Genomic DNA, 23,250 nt, shown 5'->3' with positions numbered 1-23,250 from the left:
AGGGAGGTGTCTCTGTATCGTTTGCGACAGTCAGTCACTCATATATGATACAGTCTGTTTCTAGCGAAAATGTAACTAATTAAGTAGCAGTAACAATAGCGTTTTCTCTCAGTCAGTTGATTCTTCATATCCATATGAGTGAAATGGCCGGGATGACGTGTTTATTTTTCAAACACAGTTCTTATATGAGGCGATCTAAAATCCCCCTATGGGGATTACAATGCAAATAAAAAGTACAAGAACCCGTGAATTTGCGCCCTCTACCGATATTGACGTCAGACTTCGGTGCTCTATAGTATCAACCATTTAGCTGGGGACCCCCTCCTCAAGGAGACCTGCATGGGTGTCCTTGAGGAAGGGCTTGAGAAGCAGTGCTTAGCTGTCCATGTTCCCTGCGGCCATGTGCTTTGAGCTGTAGTGTTGTCTGATCCCCGAAGGGTCTTCCTTACCTTACTGACGTTTTTGGTTGGCATCGCGACGCGTTGGGAGCTCAATGCTCATGTAGATCGGCCATTTTCAATAGTTTGGGTCCCAGGGAGACGTTTCATGTTAGGATCTCGACCTAAAACGTTTGTGAACCACGTTCTCTTTGATAATGATGGACGACATTACCCACTTATACAACATTATAAACACCTCGTGGGATAAAAATCATAGAACATGCGTGTTGTAAATATTTCTCCACCCTTTGAAGCACATATAAATCATTTATATAATGTTAACTGTGCAGTATACATTGTTGTGCGAAGCATGAAAAGGCATTGTTATGTTGGTTTTTGTTGCCATTGTGATGATTAATGTGGGAGTTCACATGCAGTCAAACCACCTTTGATTTTTGCCAATGTACATACAGTATCATATTTTATATTCGTCTGGATTTTCCTCCTGCGCTTTTCACTAATGACAAGTCACCTCTTTTGTGCCTCTTTTGTCCCTGACCATGGGCTGTTTGTTGTGCGCGTGCACACACACACACACACACACACACACACACAGACTGTCACATGCTCTCCCCCTCTTGAAGAAAGGTTTCCATGGTGAAGTCGGACAAGAGAGTTTTGTATGAATATGCACACAATACTGTGTGTAGGGTCTGTTGTGTCTGTTTGTGTGTGTGTGTGTGTGTGTGTGTGTGTGTGTGTGTGTGTGTGTGTGTGTGTGTGTGTGTGTGTGTGTGTGTGTGTGTGTGTGTGTGTGTGTGTGTGTGTGTGTGTGTGTGTGTGTGTGTGTGTACCTGCGTGCACCTGCGTGCATACATGTATGTTTAGAGGCAGCTCAGACTGTTTAATATCCCTGCATGTCTAGCTGGGGGGCAGGGAGGGATTGGGGTTAGATATTACAGTGATATTGAGTTTTAAAAAGTCTGAGCTCAAAGAGCCTCCTGCACACAGGCCCCAGCGTCATTAGACATGCATTAAAGACACACACACATGCACACACAAACACAGTCTCACACTAGTGACTAGAGTACACACATACATAAACAGTAAACACAGTCACACACCAGAGCATGGTTCTCAAACCTTTTAATTTCAAGGACCCCCATAACTCTGAGAATTGTACCAATAACTCTGGACCCCCATAACTCTGATAGTGTACCAATGGAAGTGTATGCAAAGGCTAAACTATGTCATTTAGATACCATGTTATGTAGACATTTCGTTTCATTGTGTTAGTCTACTTATGATCATAGATGACTAGTTCTATGTTCTAGTTCTATCTTTGATGTATTACCTGGTGTTCTTGCTTACTGTAAATCGCTCTGGATTAAGAGTGTCTGCTAATGCCTAATTTAATTTGTAAATTGTAAGGGTCCATTTGAAACCCCATCAAGGAACAAACTTTCAGAACCACTGAATGACTAGAGTACACACATACGGTATGCAATAATATGCAGTGTCAATAAAAATACATGCACAGTAAACTCCTCAGTGTGAATTTATCCAGAGTGTCCAGATGTAACCTGACCTGGACCTGTAAGGGTCCATTTCATTACATCTCTACACTGAGTTAAATGAACATTGAGGATTTTACTGTGTATACATAAGATCCTATAAAACACAAAGCCATGGCGTGGTTGATTAGGGAAGGGATGTTGATTTGGAAGAAATTGTGTTGACAAGGAGTTTGGCTTTGTTTCTCGTATAGCTTAAGCTCTCCACACCCACGGCGAGGATTTGTAGCCCGGGCCGTGAGACATGGAGCTATTCATATGCATGACAGTCAGCCCTCGCTGCTTTCTATATTCAGGGCAAAGCCAAAGGAGGGAGAGCGTCAAGGATCTGCAGAATATGAAATTCCAATAAGGAATTATTTTAGCTGTGAAAAGATTCTTCTTTTTTGTGTGTGAGTCGGGGAAATGCACACTGAGGCAAACTAGCCATGGAAATAGAAGTGTGTGTGTGTGTGTGTGTGTGTGTGTGTGTGTGTGTGTGTGTGTGTGTGTGTGTGTGTGTGTGTGTGTGTGTGTGTGTGTGTGTGTGTGTGTGTGTGTGTGTGTGTGTGTGTGTGTGTGTGTGTGTGAGTGAGAGACACACACACACACACAGGGATTGATGCCTCATGCACTTGATATCCCCCTGTGGTCATTCTTTTTCCCCAGTGGGGGTATATTCTATCCTTGATATGGTCACGCTGAATTTTATTCATGCATTTCTTTTGGGAAATGTCAGACTGTCAGATAATCATGTTCATCACAGTTTAACAATTTAGTTAAAATGTATGTTAACCACATAAATAAGGTCCTTTCAGACGGGCAGTGACTGACACGCCTAGTCATTCATTTACAATGAGAAATGGTGGCACGCGTCCTGGTTTACGCTACGCGTCCCTCTCTGGAGCAGACATGTCGCTGATCCAGGAGACAACGTCTGCATCACACACTAAGGACCGTAACTCTCGTATCCCTATCTTGGAAAGAAATCACATTTGTGTGCTTTTGTATGTCACGGGGGTTCCTTTCCTTTATCCATCCTGGCTTGTTTCTCGTATGAAACAAAATGAGTTACAAGATGTATTGATATTGGCGACATGACGTCTTACATAGTGCCCTAAACAAACATTAAAGTCCATATTTGGTTGGCCAACGATTTACGTCTGTGCTCTAAACAAAAATAAAACATCCTATAGACTTGGCTGCCATATGACGTCATCTTCAAAAGCCATGTATTGGAGGGGATGCAGCCTCTCAATATTCAAATCGCGATGTGTTGTACAAACCTATTGTTGTCACACTCATGATAACTGACATAGCTACAGTAGTGAGAACACCTAAAGGGTTCTCCTCAGTCTCTGCTGTAATAAGGAGGCAGACAGACCACTTTCCCCCAATCGTTCCAGATCCATGAAACTCTGTTAATTTTTAATCCCACCTCAGCTTGAATAAAAATGATATCTCGCAAATCCAAATAAAGCATTAATCACATTATGTGTATGTGCGCACATGTACGCACCACACCGTATATCGGTGTGCATGCATGAGTGTGTGTGTGGGGGTGTGAGCAGTCACACACCAGTATATCTGCTTGATGTCCAGTTGACCTCTGCCAGCCTGCAGTCATGTCTGCAGACATGATTTAAACATGTGTGCTTAGCACTGCCTCAGAGAAATGGAGACAGGCCTCTGACTCCTTATCTATATTTCAAACAGGACAGTCGGCAATGCAGAGAGAGAGATAGAGATAGAGAGAGAGAGAGAGAGAGAGGGGGGGGGGGGGGGGGATTTGTTTGGATTGGACAGTGCTCTCCCCCATAGAGTTTAAGGTCGGGCAGTATGGGGGGTTACCTGTGGGTTACCGGGCAGATTTAATGTACTACGTACTAGCTAAGGCTGTGGAAGAGGTTGAATGGACACATTTGCACAAACTTGCAGACACACGGGTGTGTTTCACCACTCTTACCGTAGTTGCTCAGGCACCTCAATTCACTCCTGCCGGGCTGGGGATCAATAAAGTTATATTTATCTTAAAAACACTTAACAAACACAGGAACAAAAAGCCTACACGCGCACACACACACACACACACACGCGCGTGCGTGCGTGCGTGCGTGCGTGCGTGCGTGCGTGCGTGCGTGCGTGCGTGCGTGCGTGTGTGTGTGTACGGTTCTGTCTCAGCTACATGGGCAGTCTGTCTATCTGGAGAAGGCGTTGGTTCATTTATCCCTAGGTGGCTTAAAAAGCCCAAAACAAACATCCAGTGTCAAGTAATAGTATGTCATCAATGTGCTATATATATATTTTTTCTTTTCCCTCTGTGTGTTAAGCATGTATGCAGCAGTTAGATCTGGTTGGACCACATAATGTAACCTAATTCTGATCAGTGTTTGGGTCTATTCTATTGTATTACGTCTCTTGTGCAGATCCAAATAAAATAATTTGTGTGTGTGTGTGTGTGTGTGTGTGTGTGTGTGTGTGTGTGTGTGTGTGTGTGTGTGTGTGTGTGTGTGTGTGAGTGTGAGTGTGAGTGTGAGTGTGAGTGTGAGTGTGAGTGTGTGCGTGTCGGACGGAAGTTCGGGAATCACACCTACGTTGCACTGCCGAACCAACAGAAATATCTGTTCTGTCGGTCCTTGTCCCTTTTATGCCCATATTTGCATATCCCTGATCTGAGCAGTATACAGCATGCCCAGATTTTGGACGCAATGAAGCTGCTCCAAATCAACTCACAACACGTCTTTGTGTCTGCCCGTGTGAAAGCACCAAAACGACTCGGCGGCGGGCACAGAGTCTCTATGATGCGTTGGCCCAGTTTGTGTCCCATATATGCACATAATCGTATATGGGCATTGGATCCGTGGCTCTGGACAACCAGATCCCAGTATAATGTCATTCCATGTCCCTTTATGCCCATATATGGAGAACACTGATGTGACTCATCAGTATATGCGTAGCTGCATTGGGAACTCCTTATATGGTTATGGCTGAGTCAGAGTGACGGACCCACCTTTAAAGGATATATATATGCCCCCAACACACACACACGCACACACACACACACGCACACAAATCACTACCAACTCAGTGTGTCTTACACTGCGTGTCAGTGCTTCCGTGTGTCAGCACCAGAGTCAAGTCATTTCAGCTGCTCAGTGTCATGGGGTGTCACTCTCAATCTCCCTGCCGCTCCATCTAACTATAAGCATGTCCTTCCTTTTCCTTTGTCGCCATATTCCTTTTCGGTCCAGTTGCTGTCACCCCCCAATGCTTGTGACCCATCGTGAGCTTGTACATCTCTGCTATTTTCTGAAAAAATCTGAAACATGTGGAATATTTTGTAACAACACAAATCTTGTTTGGTACTCGTAATGGTACGGAATGTGTTCAGATGGAGGTCTGCAACCAAATCCATATTAATTTGGGGGTCCTTGACATGAAACATTTGAGAAGCGCTGCTCTAGTCGGTGTTCAGTCGCAGATAAGCAGATGATAATGTTTATTCGTGTGGACCATAACTCCCTCAGCCCCCCACCTCCCACCCAACCCCACCCCGCTGCGTTCCCTGTGAGCAACCTTCTCCCTGTCTCATTCAATGGCTCTGTCTCTCTCTCTCTGTGTCTGCTGAGTGTCGGCCTGTGTTATACCCACAGACAGGCCGTTCAGTCTAAAGCAAAGAGACAGAATGGCCGTGCCTGTCTCACCTGACTGATTCTGCGGCTTGGCGTGAACGTGCAGTTGTGGGACAGCACACATCTCCAAGAGAGCTTTTCAATTACATGGTACGCAGGGATGGGTAATGAATGAGGAGGTGTCTGTGTGTGTGTGTGTGGGGGGGGGGGGGGTTTGGGTGAACAACGACAATGTCTGTACGTGAAAGAGCTAAGAGACGGCAGAAAGATGTCTTCCATTGAGTACACTACTACACTCACAGCCTAATGGGGTTTTCTGGGAGAAGGGATAAAGGAGCCTGTCGTTCTCCCCCTTCCTCTCTTCATCTCTCTCTCTATCTCTCATTCTCACTCAGATCTCGCTCCTTCTCTCTCTCTCTCTCTCTCTCTCTCTCTCTCTGTCTCTCTCTCATTCTGCACCCTTCACTCTCACCATCTCTCGTCCTCTCTACTTTCTTTATCGCGTCTGCTCTCTCCCCCAGCCAGGGCTCTCCAGCCACCCCTCAATCCCCTATTATTAGGGCCCAGTAATGAAATGGTGTCTCACGGTGATGCCTGGGTCCCGGCAAACTGTATTAGTGTGTAAATGGTGCTGGAGTAATGAGAAAGCACTCAGGCCTGCCGGAAAGCCTGGACTGGACATTGCATTATGTGTCTGTACGTGTGTGTGTGTGTGTGTGTGTGTGTGAGCTCTCGCTCGCGCGTGCGTGTAATGTGCACTGCACTTCAAAAGAGACATTGGGTAGAGCGGGCGCAGAGCCCGGGGGCTCTGCCTGCCTCGGATGCCAATCCCGTGATTGTTCGCCTCTGAGGCTCCGATAAAATGGAAGCTTATGAGAATCTATTGGGTCGGTCTGGTGCAATCTCAACAGTGGCCTATAGTGTCAGCATCAATGTTTTGTTGTGCCTCGCTTCGTTTAAGCCTTTTTAGGGTGTATTGCACAGGCTTAGCCGAAAGCTTTATTCTTTAATGGCGGTCAGATTGGTATCGTTAAGTCTGCAACCACATTTCCCACCCCAAAGATCTGTCCACACATCCAGCTTAGGGTCTGCCCCCCCCCCCCCCCTCCCCCCCCCCCCCCAAGAGGGAGACTACTGACTACTGTACCTGGTTCTTTCACTCTCCATATTAGTTGTGAGCATCGCTCATATAAATGGCCTATGCTGCTGGCTGTTCTGTACATATAATACTGTGCGTGTGCGTGTCTGTGTGTGTGTGTGTGCGCAAGACAGACAGAGAGAGAGGGGTGTTAGGGAAGGCCTGAAGGGTTTGTGGCCAGACACTCCATCCTGTAAATACTCTTTTCATGGTTGGACCCCCCCCCCCCTCTCTCTCATTCTCTGCAGACGTACTGCCTAAGTCAGTGGAAAGTGTCTTTATCTTCCAAGAGGCTACAGAGGGTGAGCAAAGTGCGGCCAACCCCATATACGATGCCATCGTGGTGGAGCAGTGGACCATCATTGATGTAAGTCTATATACATAATGTTAGAAGCCATGTCAACTGTTTTTTTTGTTTATTATTGTCATTATTGTAGCTGTTATTATTTAGCATTATTAGTTGCATTAGTTTTGATAGATTATTATTGGATTATTAGATGGCCTAATGGTTTGATTGATAGAAAGGGCATCTGTATTCCTGGCTGATTGGCAAGTGACATGCACCTGGGTGGACAGAGGGTTTTTAACAGCACAGTGCCAGAGCCACACGCCAGAGAACAATGTGTGGATAAGTAAACCCGCAAGCTAAAAGTTACTGTGTGTAAAATGTGTTCTTTCAACTGCGTACAGCCTAAATCTCAAGGTGCACCAGTGGGTTTCTGTTGGTTTGTTTGGAGCCAACAAAACGCCACTTACAAAGTAATATCTATGTATGTATTCAGAATAATCTGTGGCAGGTCAGCAGTCCGACATGACGACATCATTTCAGCATTTTAACTTATTTTCGTGCCCTGTCATGCCAATCTGCCAGAACCAGAGGAGGACACCATTTGAAGTAATGGGAGATAGGAAAGAACAATTAAGTTCAATGGAGCAGTGGCGCCACGTTGTATTTGGTTCCTCAAGCTATAGTTGCTCATAACAGCCTTTACCTCAGAACGACAATACACCGCTTGGATGCACCAGGGACATATCCTCAGTGATGTATCCCAAGGTCATCGGGGTTTCGGGTCTCACGAACATCATACCCCTCACTCGGGTGACCCAGCCGGGGTGATCAGACCCACTAGGGAAAGACCAGGGCCACACAATCCGTTGGATCCACTCCGGAACTACTCTGGGAGGCACAATTCTGGCATGTGGAGGGACTAGGCTCTGTGGGTTGACTCCTGTCCGGGCCCCTCCTACGTCTCACCAGGTCCACTCCTGCTCTCACCAGGAGTACCGCCAGGACCCGTGAGTTGCACCAGACTCCCAGCACCAAACACTTCATTCAGGAGTGGTGGTTTCTTGAGCCGCAATGGTTCTGCAGGCTCCACTTGCGGCTTGAATGGCCCTCCTAAAGTCCTCATCGAAGGTTTTTGGGCTTCCTCCTCACGGAGAATACAGGCTGGGGCGCCAACCCATACTCCTCCCGGGGTGCCGTCTACATTCCGGCTGTCAACCGTCTCTCCGGTGGTCACCAGACTATACCTGGTTGTCACATAGTCTTTTACTATGAGTCACTATAAATAGAATATTCAGAACGAAAATACATTGCTTGGACACACCCTGGGACGCATAAGATAGGAATAATGAAATGATGTCCGACTACTGACCTATCCAACAAGTATCTGAATATCTGTCTACATTTGACACGATGATATGATGTTATTAGCACATTGTAATACACATTTATTGGCATGTGCCACCTATTACAAACCCATTCAGCACAAAACCCATTCAGCACAATAATAACCATCTGTAAGTTGTGGTAATGTAATGAGCTATAAAAGGATTTCTTTGGAAAGGACGTTTTCTAAGAATGGAGCTCTAACAAAAGTGTTTTCATTTGGTCGTGTGTCCCAAACATCCCATTCTGCCAACCTTTTCCCCTCAAACCCAACGGCAAATCTGGCAGATCTCAATTTATGGGACATGTGTCGCAGTGGCCTGTCTTATCTGGAGCAAACAAGCCCTTATCTGGCCAGCGATTAGCAGCCCCCTTTAGCACAATTTCCAAGTTGGAAATTGATTTCTGTCTACTTCAAGGCTTTGCAGACATTTAACTGTCACACACTGTGTGTGTGTGTGTGTGTGTGTGTGTGTGTGTGTGTGTGTGTGTGTGTGTGTGTGTGTGTGTGTGTGTGTGCGTGCGTGCGTGTGCGTGTGCGGGCGTGTGTGCTTGCTGATGCTATCATAGTAATCGAATTCAGACCTTCAAAGCCCAGAACTGTCAGAGTGTGAAAGGACGACTTTTGTCCCCTAAATGTGTGAATTTTCCATTCCAGAGTGGATGACCACATGTACAAATAAAAAGCCCCTTACTACTAACGCTTGACTTCAACCGTATACTCCTTCGACCTTTTAAATCAATAATAAGAATTACCACATTTCAAAGCGCCTTTATAAGTTGACAATAGAGAACAGAGCATCGGACAAACCAATGTTCATGAGCAGCGAGATCCAATCAACGTTTGCCCAGACTTTTCTATCAAAAAGTGTTTCACTCGACTGATCAACACAATGCAGACATTAGCTTGACCTTACATTATTTCACATAGGGTGATCAAGCCCTCACATCATCCACATCCATTGTGATAACTGCCTTAAATTGATATGCAAAGTGGCTTCACAGATCATCGTTGTTGCCAGGATAATTACAGTGAAAGATCATGCAGAATATTGATTGGGAAACGCTTTTCCTTTCCTTTCATCTTCATCTTTCTTCCTCTTTCTCCTTTCTCTCCGGTGTGCTACACTCTAATAGTCTAATGTAACCAGAGACTGACAGGTGGTTGAATTCAGAAGCTCACAAAACATTAAAACAAGCTGTTTGGCTGAGGATATGCAATCAATATTATTGTGTTCAAGTGGCAAGAGTACTAGTGGATTCTCTCCAGGGAGATACATTACCACATTGCAGTAATGGGTGTCACTGTCAGCACATTTCAGAAAGGTTCTGTTTTAATTATTCACTTATCTATTTTACATCTAATCAATGCTTTTGCCTGATAAAAGCACATATGCCTCTAGAGGCACACATTCTCACAGGTGCTCTCCATTATTGATGAACTAATCAACATTCCAAAATGAGATCATCATGTGAAATGTGAAAACACATCATTGATCAAAATGAGAACTCAAAATGATCTAAAAAACAATAATTACATTAGTAATATTCTCTCATATTCAAAGTCCACGGATTTTCTGAGCCTAATTATTCTTTGTGTAATTGAGTTGAGAAGAAAATTAAAAAGAAATTAAAATTAAAAAAATGTTTGGATGTCATGAGACCTTTAAGTAACTTAGGCATTGGATTCCCTCCAGTTGTCAACTTGGTCCATTCAGTGAGACTACAGTTGAATCAATCTCAATTTAGCGTTAAATGCAATTTAATACCAAACAGCAAATCTTCTATTTAGTGTAATTTTTCCAAATTGAAATAGTTACTTCATGCAGATGTTGGGTAGGTGCCCTAGAAATGTTAAAAATAAAGATTCAGCCATTCTCTACAAGGAAAAGTATTATTTCCTTTTACAGCAAATGAGTAAAATGACCTAAATAAAACAATCCCTAAATTGATGTTGCTGGAATACTCTCTAAACAAATAATTATGTTTCCATAGTTATTTGCAGGATCGGCCTTGCACAAAATGCACTGAAACGCGAGCTCTGTTATCATTACTGAACTTCACAGTAACAGGAACAAAAAAAAGAAGGTTGTTCTCCTTAACCAAACTGGGTGTCAGTACATCTGCAGGGCAGAGTTCTTACTTAGAACCAGAGGCGAGATACAGTTCAGCAGTACGTTATTTCCGCTTGAAATGTTTTGCACAGAAATAAAGCCGTCAAGGAGAATAAGAGTTACAACTAATTGAACTGAATGAACAATTTGAAGATGCACCAAATATCCTGCTCACATGCTCCATGTCTATAAGGAGAAATTATGGTCCTTTAGAGATTCTTTCATGCATTCTCAAAGAGCTGTTTGTGATGACAATAGATCTCAAGGGGGCATACTTAACTGTTATTATGGTGTTGTGACACATCATAAATACTATATATCATAATCAAAGTAAAGATTTAAAAAATCAATCAGGGTTAATGTGCCTTATCAGAGCTGGAATGCATCATTTACCAGTCAGATTGCCTGACTGGTAAATTATGCTAGTTAGTTGTCAAACATTAATGAAGATCTTCTATGTAGCAACAGCTATAGCATGGTTCTGTAAACAATTCTTCTACTACTATTTAATACACTATATCACAAAAAATGGCTCTGTTATGGTACAATCTAAAATAACTGCTTCCTGTGGTGCTGCGACCCTTTCTGTGTAGAGTGTGGTCTACATTTGCCAAGGATGTGATTTATACTTGCAGTAGTTGCACACAAGTGTCGCACACTGAAAATAGCCGATCTGCAACACGTTGTGAGCTTATACATCTGCTATTTTTGGTAAGTATAAATCAGGCATAACCTTGAGTGTATTTATGATTGACAAAAAGCTGATATGATAAATAATTCACAGCCAGTAGGCTACTGGAATAGATGCACACACATCAGCATCACTCTTGACTGGAAGTGACACAAACTGGAGACACATTCTGGGATGGCCTTTAATACACAGCATGTCACGGTGGCTGCTGTAAAGTAGACTACTGAACCGTTTGTGCAGCATAAATGTGTATGTGCCACATACTTTAACCTTATTACTTATCAAGGGAAGGTTTGCTCAGGGAAAATGTCAGCACGACCTACTCTACTTCTCATCCATACATTTGCACATTCATACTGGGCTGGGTGCGTGGGTGGGAACATTGATTGATGTGCAGGTGTACAACTAAGACTAACTACTACACTCTCAAATGTTGAGTATAACTGGAACCACAGGTTAAACCTTTATACTACACTTGGTTGTGCACTGGTCTCTCACACTCACACAATCTACAAGCTCACACGTTGTGAGCTTTAGATTGGCTCAATTACAAAATAGCCATTATTGAAGTGAACTCAGAACTCAGAGAACGAGGATCTAAGAGGAATCTTTATTTATCTTTAGAAAACATTCCTATGTTTTTTCACAGAGTTGTCAAGAGCAAGGAACACCCTACAAAAGAGTAAATGATAGGGAATGTTATTTGATGAATCAATAAACATTAAGAAAATGTCTACTTTTGCAGAATAACAACTGAAAGGAGCTCAACAGCAGTGACATTGTTGTTGTGGTTGTCCCAGAAACAGTACTTCACAGTCTGTAGAAACCAAATTACATCCAAAATAAGATTAGGGTCCCACGTGGATGGCTGAAGGAAAAAGGAGAAGGAAATCATTGAAGATAGAGCCAGTTTTAGACATGATGAGGAGGACACCTCAGACATGGGATGACATGGGGTGACTACATGCACGTGAACGTGCATGTAGTCGTGAGTCTATGTGTGTGCGTGCATGTCTGTTCAGTCACTCCTCTGCTTTAAGTCAGGATCCCATGAACGCTGAGTGGTATAGAATTCAGTAGACGTTGGAGGAATGTTTAATACACCGACACTATCCTTCTGCTGCAACTCTCAGTTCTTTTAATCACAGCTAAAAAAACCTTTGCTGTTGATGTTTTACAAATGAACTTGCCTTGCCTTGCTTTATAACGTTACTCTTAAAAATGTATCTGCGTGAATGTATTGAAAATATTTAACCACTTCAATATTTAACCCTGTCCAGTGTTCCCCAGGGCTCTATTCTACTTATTTCCCTCTTTACCAAGTCTCTTTGCTGAAAATAGCTTGTAGATATTTTTGCCGAATGTTTGCTCCAGAATAGGGACCTAGGGTTCAAGTGGTTAATTGATTAATGGGACAAGAATGTTCATTAAATATGCCTGATTCTAATTGTGTACGTGCGTGCGTGAGAAGGTACAGCAGCTACTACAATATGTGCATGTGTGTTGTGGGTGGCAGAGAATGATCGTTAAAGCATGTCCTTCGGCCATGATATCTCTTTCCTTTGTGACTGAGGTGAGAGAGGAGGTGACCTAGATAGAGGAAGAGTAATTTGCACCGTCCCAGCGTGTGTGAGATGAAGCGCGTGCAGCTTGCTGACGTGATGATGATGCTGATGGCAGGGTGAATGGTTGACTTCAGAGAAGTTTCATTACAGGAGCTGTTTATAGAGCAGCTATGATTTGAGCCCTTATGACATTTACACCAGTTAAACATTAGTAACAACTTGTTTCAGACTTTTAACCACTTAAACCCTATTTCAAACTAGCCCTGAGTTGGCTCTGTACTTTGCACTCATTTCATAACTTGAATGCTAATGCTTCAACCTAGCATAAGTAAAGCCTATTTATACTCTTACCTATTTTTGGCCATTGAAATCGCTTTTGCGATGGAGTTTAAATTCAGCTTTAGTGCGGGGAGAGACGCTTAGGACCGTGATTAACTTTCACCTTCTCTAAAGAGCAGCAAGTCATTACAGAGAAATTATTTCCTAATTTACTTTTAAGACAATTAAGGCCTTTTCTGGGAGTGGTTCCAAAATAAACCGTAAAGCTATGTCTCTCGACTCTCTCCCCCGGGGGAATAATGCCTGTGTAAATAACGTGTGATGCAGTTTTGAATGCTAAAGACCGACTCATGGCAAAGGGTTGCAGCCATTTCTTCACGGCCATTTCCATGAATTCCAAATGAATGTGGGAAATCCACGTAAATGCCTTTCCACTAGCGTTACGTAACGTTATGAGCGTAAACGCCGTTGTGAATTTGGACCATAGGGCTTACTGTGTACGCGATACACTTTATACATCACATTGAAACACGCTTGCTGGAAAAAACAGAACTGCAATGCAATGTATACCATAGGAATACGTCGTATTAGCTTGAAGATCTCTTCCTTTTGGAAAGCAACAAATTAGGCTTTATGGTGCATGCCACTCTGCCACCTTAGTCTCTCCCTGTCTCTCACCTTCTCACATTTCCGCTCTCCTTCCTCCTTTCATTTCTCTCGTCCTTTACTTGTACACTAATTGAAAATAATTTATACAGTATATTTTCTTTACAATTTAATGAAATTATAATAACACAAGAAAACATCACGATAATTGAGCATAAAATAAAAACAAATGCTTTGAACGTGCATGATTGCACTGGGTAATGAACAGGCTGACAGTATGCCATTATATCATATTGGTGTGAGGCTCATTACCTGTTGTGTATGTAATGTAGAATACATTGTCAGTTTTGTCACTATTAATTAGGCTACATTATATTCATAGCGCAGCAAAGGCTAATGGTGCCCGCGTAGGTGTGATGTGTGCTCTTTTACAGTGTTGTGCTAGGTTCAGGTTCCAGCGCAGGTGACGGCTATAATCCTGAGACATTTAAACTTTACTGAGTGTCTCATCTTTCTTCTTTGCAATTAAGGGTGTTATGACGTGTGTGTGTGTGTGTGTGTGTGTGTGTGTGTGTGTGTGTGTGTGTGTGTGTGTGTGTGTGTGTGTGTGTGTGTGTGTGTGTGTGTGTGTGTGTGTGTGTGTGTGTGTGTGTGTGTGTGTGTGTGTGTGTGTGTGTGTGTGTGTGTGTGTGTGCGTGCGTGCGTGCGTGCGTGCGTGCGTGCGTGTCTTTGTGTTAGTGTATTGTAAGTCAGCATCTTTCAGTTGGTTGGTACAGGGATACTGAACAACGCAAACCACATACTTCATGAAGTGTGTGTGTGTGTGTGTGTGTGTGTGCGTGCGTGCGTGTGTGCGTGCATGTGCCACTATCTAGAATATCATTCATTACCTACAGTACAGTATACAATATATACATAAGATTGCGTTGCACAGCAGAGAAGGTGGTGACCCCAACACTGACAAACATTGGCTTGCACTGGAGCTTCTTGGAGCTGTCAGCAACCTCATACAGTCATTATAATGCTTTATGGATTCTCTTGGTTACATTTGACACACTCTCAGAGCAAATAAAAATCCCACAGAGTTCTATCACCAGCAATTAAGCTACACATGAAAGACATCCTCACAGATACAAAAACACCTAAATGGATATACCGGTAGCCGACCTAAAGCTAAATTCGATAATGCGTTGTGAGCTTGTAGACACAAACACGTATAACTAAGTGTAAATCAAGCATTACACTGTGTGTATGTGCACATTTCATGCACGTGTTGTTTCCTGCACTTTGGCAGTGACACAGTGGCGCCGACTATGTGGGTGGCTGGTTGCGTCATGCGTTGCTTGTGCATCTATGAAGAAAATAGATACACAAATTAGCACTCTGAGCTTCCCTCCCCCATGACTGTAGTTTTGTCACGTAGTCACACCTTTACACGCACAGGCACAGGCATTCAAATGCAAATATGGTGGCTTTTGTTTTAACCTGCCAGGTAGAGTATAAAAGTTGCAGTACAGTAGCCTTTCTTTCTGACAGTTATAAGAAGTATTGGCCTCTGCAGAGACGTCACTGACGTGTGTCTTCTTCTTTGTTCACAGGGTTTGCAGGTGAAGACAGACTATGTTCCATTACTGCAGTCCCTAGCTACATATGGCTGGAGACTCACCTGTGTGCTACCCACGCCAGTTATCAAGACTAACAGGTAATTACTCCAGTCCCTATAGCTACATATGGCTGGAGACTCACCTGTGTTCTACCCACGCCAGTTATCAAGACTAAAAGGTAATGGCTGTTACATTGGCCCATTTCCTTTGTCACAATTGCTATGAATCATGTTACATGTTACATGTTTACCCTAACATGTATCATGTCTTCATGTCTATGAAGTGATTGCATAGGACCTTAATGGAAACAAGACCGCAAGGACTTTTTTGAGCGGTGCCTCTGCTCCATTTCGCAGCTATGCGTGTCCCTGTGTATGTATGTGTGTCTGTCTCTGTGTCCGAGCACGGAAAGCAGCAACATGGTAACCAAAAATAATCAAAGTAGAGTGCAGAGCACAGTGCACTACAATGCAGTACAGCGCACAGTACAGTACAATAAATATATATACTATATAGTTGCACCGCTCAGTTCACACAGGTGTGATTTATTTGGTGCTATCCCTTTTCGACTACATGTTTGACTGTACTCTGTTGCTGTTTTACATTTCTGTCTAATAAGTTATAATAAACTATTCAATCAATCAATCAAAAACAGCTAGTATGACATGCAGTATAAGGAAAGACCCTTGTTGGGCTATAAGAACATGACCCCCCCCCCCACACACACACACACACACACACACACACACATCTGAGAACTCCATTCAAACCCCTCAAACATGAGGGCATATGAGGTATGCGGTCAGCTGTATGGCTGGCTCAGGGAAGAGGACGCCCCTGCCTTGCATAGTCCCGTGGGAGGCAAATCTTAATGATTGGGCATGGGATACAAGCTAAGGCTTGATCACCCTTTAGCTGGCCACCTTTGATGAGGGTGTATAGTGTTTGAAGGCCGAAACTCCCGCTGATTCAAAGGCACACTACTGAGGATGTGTCCCGAAATTGACATCATGCCCTAGTTAAGAAATACACTTCCCAATGCCACTCTTAACATCAAGGCAAATCTCACGTGATTTGCCATCTCCACCATCTATTGGCACAATGGACAGTCTTAACATCACGTCCCCTTGTTTTATGATTCTTGTGAAAGTGGTTTCTATTTTGTTCGTATTTTTGCAGCAGGAAATAAAAACTAAATCCAAAATACTTATAGCCAATATGTCATGGGTATCAAATATCCATTTTCTATGTCAGACCAAATGCAATGCCTGACAAAGGAATGAACATCCACCTACAACTGTTCTGTCTGTGGGTTCTGGAATTATTTCATTACAACGGCAGCTGTTCAAGATGTTACATTTGACCGCATCTGGTGCAGAAATATATTATTCAGGAAATATGACATATTCACATTCATCTGGTTTGAATGAACGTTGACCTAAATCTCTACCAATTTAGTTGGAGCTTCATACAGCAGTGCATGTACACTGTACGGCTGCAGTGGTGTGCAGTGCATTAATGGAAATCTCACAGAAATGGTTCCTCTGCTGAAACCTGTGCTGACTCATGATTTGTGAATACTAGTATGACGGTATATCCGCTCTTTGTGCCTGGAAATGAGACAGCAACCATGCTCTTTTTTTGCACTTCAAGGCTATCTCTCTTCAACCATTTTAGTAGCTGTAGTCTTTAGTAGTCTGAAAATAATTAGTGACACTATTTGACATTATAGTGAATATTATGCATGTCTAATTGTCTATGATAATAATCTATCTCTTTACACCAGTCTTAAGCATTAATCCTGGTAATAGTTAGTATGCACAGATGAAAAGCCAAATGCGGTTATTTGACCATACTTGCATGTCCTCTTATGGTAAATACTAGTCTATTCGAACAAAATATGTTACCCTTATAAACCCTGATAATGCACAGTGTGACTTGTTATGTCATGCGTTTGAACTGTGATTGTGTAGCAGACTGTGGCACTGGAAGTGTTTATCTCAGCCCTACCTCTGTTAGTCATGTTTGTGACCGTTTCAGAGCATAGCTGATTAATTACCTCTCTATTTTCATCCTTCATTTCGCCCCTTCCTTCCCTCCCTCTCGCTCACCCCCTCTCTCTCTTTCTCTCTTCTCTTTCAAAATGCCACAACACAACAGAGCAACATGGCTAATTAATCAGAGTCGGCCTAGATTCAGTACAAGACAGAGCTCATTTCTCTCCCATTTTTTACACTGAAGTAATGGTGGATGATCTGGTTCAGATTAGCTCTAGTCATTACACTTGTTTTGTTGTGCTGATTTCTCAATTTTTAAACAGTGCACACTTCTGTAGTCAGGGGTTTGCAGCTTGTACTTAATCTGGACGTGTCAATGATCTCAAAAGCATCCAATATTAATGCTAACTGGGACTTCTGGTTTCTCTACGCCACATTAATTCATGTAGCGTAGTTTGATGTGTGTGCGTGCGTGCGTGCGTGCGTGCGTGCGTGCGTGCGTGCGTGCGCGTGTTTGTAGTCATTAATTTTGTGTGCTAAATGTGATGTAATTATTTTCAGGGACGTTTATTATAGAATGATTTATTCTCTCCATAAAATATAAAACATGACATTTATTTGATTTATACGCTTAACATCTGACATATGCATCTTCTAGTGGCTTAGTACAATATAGAAATTGACTGTCTGTATGCATTACAAAACTGTTAGATTTGAATCAAAAAGTAGTTGTGCATCAAGAATTGGTGTGTGTGTGTGTGTGTGTGTGTGTGTGTGTGTGTGTGTGTGTGTGTGTGTGTGTGTGTGCGTGTGCGTGTGCGTGTGCGTGTGCGTGTGCGTGTGCGTGTGCGTATGTGTCCTGTCCTACCCCCCAACATCTCTATCGACAACATCACACTGGAAAATGTGGACCACTTCCCATACCTCGGCAGCCTCCTATACTCAAATGCCGTCATCGATGACGAAATACACCATCGCATCAGTTGTGCCAGTGGCTCTTTCTCAAGGCTAAGGAAGAGAGTCTTTGAGAACAGCGATCTCCAACCAAAGACCAAAATCTTGGTATACAAAGCTGTGGTGCTCCCCACCCTTCTGTATGGGTCAGAAGCCTGGACCACATACAGCAGGCACATAAAGGCACTTGAGACGTACCATCAGAGGTGTCTCCGGAAAATCCTCAGGATTAGCTGGGAGGATCGGCGCACTAACACCAGCGTCCTGGAGGAGGCAAACGTTCTCACCATCACAGCCACCATTGCCCAAAACCAGCTCAGATGGACTGGCCATGTTGTCCGCATGCCTGACTCTCGCCTCCCAAAACAAGTCCAAAGCTTGTTAAAGGGAAACGGGCCCCGGGAGGTCAAAAGAAGAGGTATAACATCAAAACAAACCTAAAGAAGTGCCACATTGACCTAAAAGCTTGGGAAGACAAGGCAACAGACAGGACGACCTAGAGAAACCTTGTCCGTGAGGGTGCTGCAAAATATGATGATGACCTCCGCCATGCTGCACAGGACAAGCGCAGACTCAGAAAGGAGAGAGCATCCAATAAACAGGTCCAACCCAAACCCACCACTACATTCCCCTGTCCACACTACACCAGAGTAATCGGGTCCAGAATCGGCCTCCATCACCACCTGACGATCCACAAGGACCAATAAGGAGGACAGTCATACTCGGATGATGGTGTGTGTGTGTGTGTGTGTGGGGGGGGGGGGTTGGGGGGTTGTGCCATGCTTAACAAGTGGCCCATTGCCAGAGCAGTAGTTTTAATGTTTCTTCAGATGTATCCATCAACAGGCATATTTTCCCATAAATAGGCAGGGCCACTTTAATGGGCTGGTGCTTTTTGCTGAGAGCTCAGGTACATTTTGTGCTTTGATTCAGCAGGAAGCCATCCGACAGTCTGACAGCCTAGAAAAGAGCTCCTGGATAAACAGTGGAAGGAGGATGTAATGGAAAATGGAAGAAGTGGTGGGCTTTGGGTGGTTTAGATAGTAAGCCTTCTGTTAGAGGACTCTCAAGCCTATTTGATGTTGGGAGAGGGGAAGATTTGTAGCAGGCTTTTAGCGTTGTACTACCAACATAAACTAGCTGCCAATTGAAGCGTCCAGCTTAACTTAAAAACTGCTGTGTGTGTGTGTGTGTGTGTGTGTGTGTGTGTGTGTGTGTGTGTGTGTGTGTGTGTGTGTGTGTGTGTGTGTGTGTGTGTGTGTGTGTGTGTGTGTGTGTGTGTGTGTGTGTGTGTGTGTGTGTGTGTGTGTGTGTGTGTGTGTGTGTGTGTGTGTGTGCGCGCGCGCGCATCATCAAAATGGTTGTATTGATATCGGAGAGAACATATTGATTTTTAAAAGATGTCTGGACCACAATGGAAAGTCCCCATGACTTTTTTTGTGTTATTCTTTTAGCCAAATGTCTTACTGTACCACGTGCTCTGCACATTTCTGACGATAACGTATTAAATCAATCAAGCTACGTGTTCCTATAGGTGGCACAGTGCCAGTCAGTTGTTTACCTCTGCTGGTGTGCCCACATGTGATGCTTTGTTAAGACAACAGATGTATAACGTTATGCAACGCCTGGAGGTGTCTAGTAACAGCATCATAGTGGCACTAACGAACCCTATGAAGAGCTGTTACCGGGTCACGTCCAGGCTGCGCAAGCACTGGCTCAGCAGCCTGCTGCTGATTAGGTAGGTCAGTACCTTTATATGCACTACTGTGACTACTGTACTTTGTATTGTATTAATTGCTCGCTTTTATCTTTGTCTTTTTTGTCAGACAAAAAAAGGAAAACTATTTGAACTGATAGACAATCAGGAGATAAGAGCGGAAGGGGTAAAACACAAGAGGACGTGCTATTACGCTATAGTTAGTGACAGCACACTTGAACACACTCACACCCACTCAGAACACAATCTGTGTTCCCTGCACTGATTAATATGTCAACGCGACTACTCATTTAAAGTATCCTATTTTGAATACAGGAGCGTGACATGTACATGGCATGGGGGATTATATTCACGAATCACGATAATGGATTATGCGGAGGTATGAGATATGCGTGTCTTACAAGTGCCCACAGACGGCCATGCAGAGACGCACGTGAACGTTCAGTTTGCTTCCTGCCATTTCAACCCTTCAGTGTTGCTTCTCTAGGTATGAGTGTAAGGAAGAGTTAAAAGCACTGCATGCAGAGGTTGTGTCATGACAGTGTAACAAGTCAATGACAGAGCACGAACAGCTATAAAACAGAGCAGAGGGCATGTTACGAAACCCTTATGTTAGCAGAGTCTAGAGGCTAGAGTAACACAACATAGTTTGAATGGGATACCAAGCATTAAAAAGGTGCAAATAAATGGAGACAAACACAGGGTTCGAGGCAAAAATTACCTTAAGAATCTTTTAGTGTTTTTAAAGCAGAATTAATTTACAATATTTACAAATGGTTCAGATAGTTCAAAACAAAAGTATGCCACTGCCAGGGGACACGGATGTTGCCAAAATAATAAACTAAGCAGCTAAGGTGAACACATGCTGTCTAACTGACTGACATGAAAACAAAAGCCTGACTGCCTAGCTACACTGTCCAATGAGGATAAATACAAAAGTGGCAACCATCCCTTACCTAGTGTGGTTTAACATAGATTCTGCCTACGTGTGGTCTATGTATAGAGGCCCCCATCTTACCTATCCCAAGGCAGGGCATATGCGCTAGACATTGGTAGCAGAACAATAAGAACAGGTCTGTGGTCTACAAACAAAGACTGCTGTTGTTGAAGAGAGAACAGACCACCAGACCTACGTGGCACGTAACAGGGCAATAAAAGGGTGGATTGCTCAATCGTTGGTACCATAAAACTAACCTTATTTTGCCCTCATCATGGGAAGCCTATTTAAAAGAATAATCTGTGGAAATAAAAGAAGGTGAAGGTAGTTTTATTCATTGTGTCGGTAACACAAACCCCCATTCAATTTAAGTGCCTCGGCTTCATAAATAAATTACAGCCCAAGACGTTTAATCTAAATATTTGGTGTAGGAAATTACTAAGTAATCTCAGGTTTCCTATTGTTGTAATTGCTGTCCAAGATATATATTTTTTTAAAGTCCCATCGATTTTCTCTCCCTCTGTTCCCTTTTAACATCCTTCTCTTGTCCCTGCATTGTTCCCATCCCTCATGTTGTCTCCCTGATCGTCTAGCGATGGAAGTCTCTCCACCAAACAGATCGTCTTTCTGCAGAGACCCGTCCTTGCCCGTAAGAGGAGGGAATCCAAGGTACGTGACCTTGCATTCCTCACAATGTTTCTCTTGGCGAATGGCTCTCCTCAAGTCAAGTCATCCTGTGCTCCACTAGCCATCTATCCAAGTCCAACATCACCCCTTTTCACCTCCAAATTGCTCCAATACCACAGTTGTTTTTGTTGTAGGTAGATAAATACACAATGTGTCAGACAAACGTGAATGAACCTCACTCTGTTTGAGATATTAACAATTCTGTGGCACCAGCATTTGGAAAGGTAGGGCCCGTAATGGTTTCTTCATGACCCTGGTGATAACCTCTGAATGTAACCTCTGTCATAGTTTATGTTTTCTTTTTTGTTCAGCAGACATTACATTTCTTTCTGAAAAATTACCTCAGCTTTATTCCTGATTCAAGTGCCATATTAGATCCAGTGAGACCCATTCTTCATCTCCCTTGTGCCCCTTGTGGCTAAGACTCTATTGACGAGAACGACATCCCAGAAATGTGTTATCTTAACCTTTGCATTTGTGTTCCTTCCAGAAACTCATCTTCAAACCCCGAAACAAGTCCAACAAGAACTGCATCAAAGATGTGGCAAAGAACAAGAAGAAGAAAAACAAAACGGCAGCAGAGAAGGAACCAGAAGATCCCAAGATTCTTGACGACAGGGAGCCAGCTGCAAAAGAGGAAACCAGTGACAAGGACGACAGGGCCGCCATGACAGAGGCAGGATGTGACACTGTTGAGGCGACTGATGACAGGGAGGAGAAGACCAAGGTAGATGACAGGGTTGAGGTTGGTGGAGGGGAGGAGAAAGAAGTAGAAAAATGTACCACAGTGGAAGAAGACAAAAGCCGACCTGAAACAAAGGCAGTGGCGGAGAGTAGAGGGTCTCAAATTAATGGAACTGTGTCTGTGGTTATAGACGGAGGGTCCAAGGTGGGGGAGGATGTTGATGGGGGTGTGGAAAACGTTGCAGCTGTGGTGGAAAATGGATTGGGACCAGGGGAGGAAAAACAGGAGGGTGGAGATAGTGCTACTGATCGACCAGGCCCACAAGGACCAGTGAACAAGGGGACGGTCACTATATTGGCGGCGGACGCACGGATCACGGCATCCAATCAAAACCCGCCTGAAGAGACTCACGAATAAGGCCTAGCCAATGAAGGGTCACACCTCCCTGAGTCTCAAAGCACCTATCTTGAGGCCCCTGGAACACAATGTGATCCTATCAGCCTGGAATCTCCACTCCTATCATGTTCTTTCATCTGGTGTTTAACCACGTGAACCCTAGCGTCACTAATCAGGGGGCGAATATTTGGTGAAAATATTATAAGCTCACAATGCATCACAACACAATGCTTTGTGAGCGTGTAGAACGGCTGTTTTTGGCGAAGAGGGGGTGTGTGTGTGTGTGTGTGTGTGTGTGTGTGTGTGTGTGTGTGTGTGTGTGTGTGTGTGTGTGTGTGTGTGTGTGTGTGTGTGTGTGTGTGTGTGTGTGTGTGTGTGTGTGTGTGTGTGTGTGTGTGTGTGTGTGTGTGTGTGTGTAGGGGGTGGGGGGGCCCCGGAGGACTCTGGTCAATGATGTAAATGGTATAGGGTTTAAGTGGTTAAGCAGCTTCTCAATGGTTTGCGCCACAGTGAGGCTATGGAAGAACAATTGCAGATTCTGATTCTGATTCTCAAAGGGTGTTAGAATTGACCCAGATGGACCATTTGGGTCCACATCTAGACCCTGAGAGGAACAATTGACCTATATGTATGTCCACAACCA

At 43.7% G+C, this 23,250-nt stretch overlaps 1 protein-coding gene across 2 annotated transcripts in view; it reads left to right on the top strand.

Annotated features, from left to right (window-relative positions):
* Positions 1-22,872, top strand: part of rftn1b (raftlin, lipid raft linker 1b) — an 83,565-nt gene extending 60,693 nt beyond the window's left edge. For both annotated transcript variants that reach the window (XM_083760597.1, XM_083760596.1), the window contains exons 6-9: positions 6,952-7,070; positions 15,229-15,332; positions 21,433-21,508; positions 22,017-22,872. In XM_083760597.1, the coding sequence (XP_083616723.1) occupies positions 6,952-7,070; positions 15,229-15,332; positions 21,433-21,508; positions 22,017-22,628 (911 nt within the window). In that variant the 3' untranslated portion in view covers positions 22,629-22,872. The remainder of the gene's footprint in view (positions 1-6,951; positions 7,071-15,228; positions 15,333-21,432; positions 21,509-22,016) is intronic.
* The last annotated feature ends 378 nt before the right edge of the window (positions 22,873-23,250 follow it).

The sequence above is a fragment of the Protomyctophum parallelum genome (genome assembly GCF_964188405.1).
Source record: "Protomyctophum parallelum genome assembly, chromosome: 3".
Taxonomy (NCBI): domain Eukaryota; kingdom Metazoa; phylum Chordata; class Actinopteri; order Myctophiformes; family Myctophidae; genus Protomyctophum; species Protomyctophum parallelum.
The sequence above is the reverse complement of the archived record's forward strand: the minus strand, read 5'-3'. Positions and strand labels throughout refer to the sequence as shown.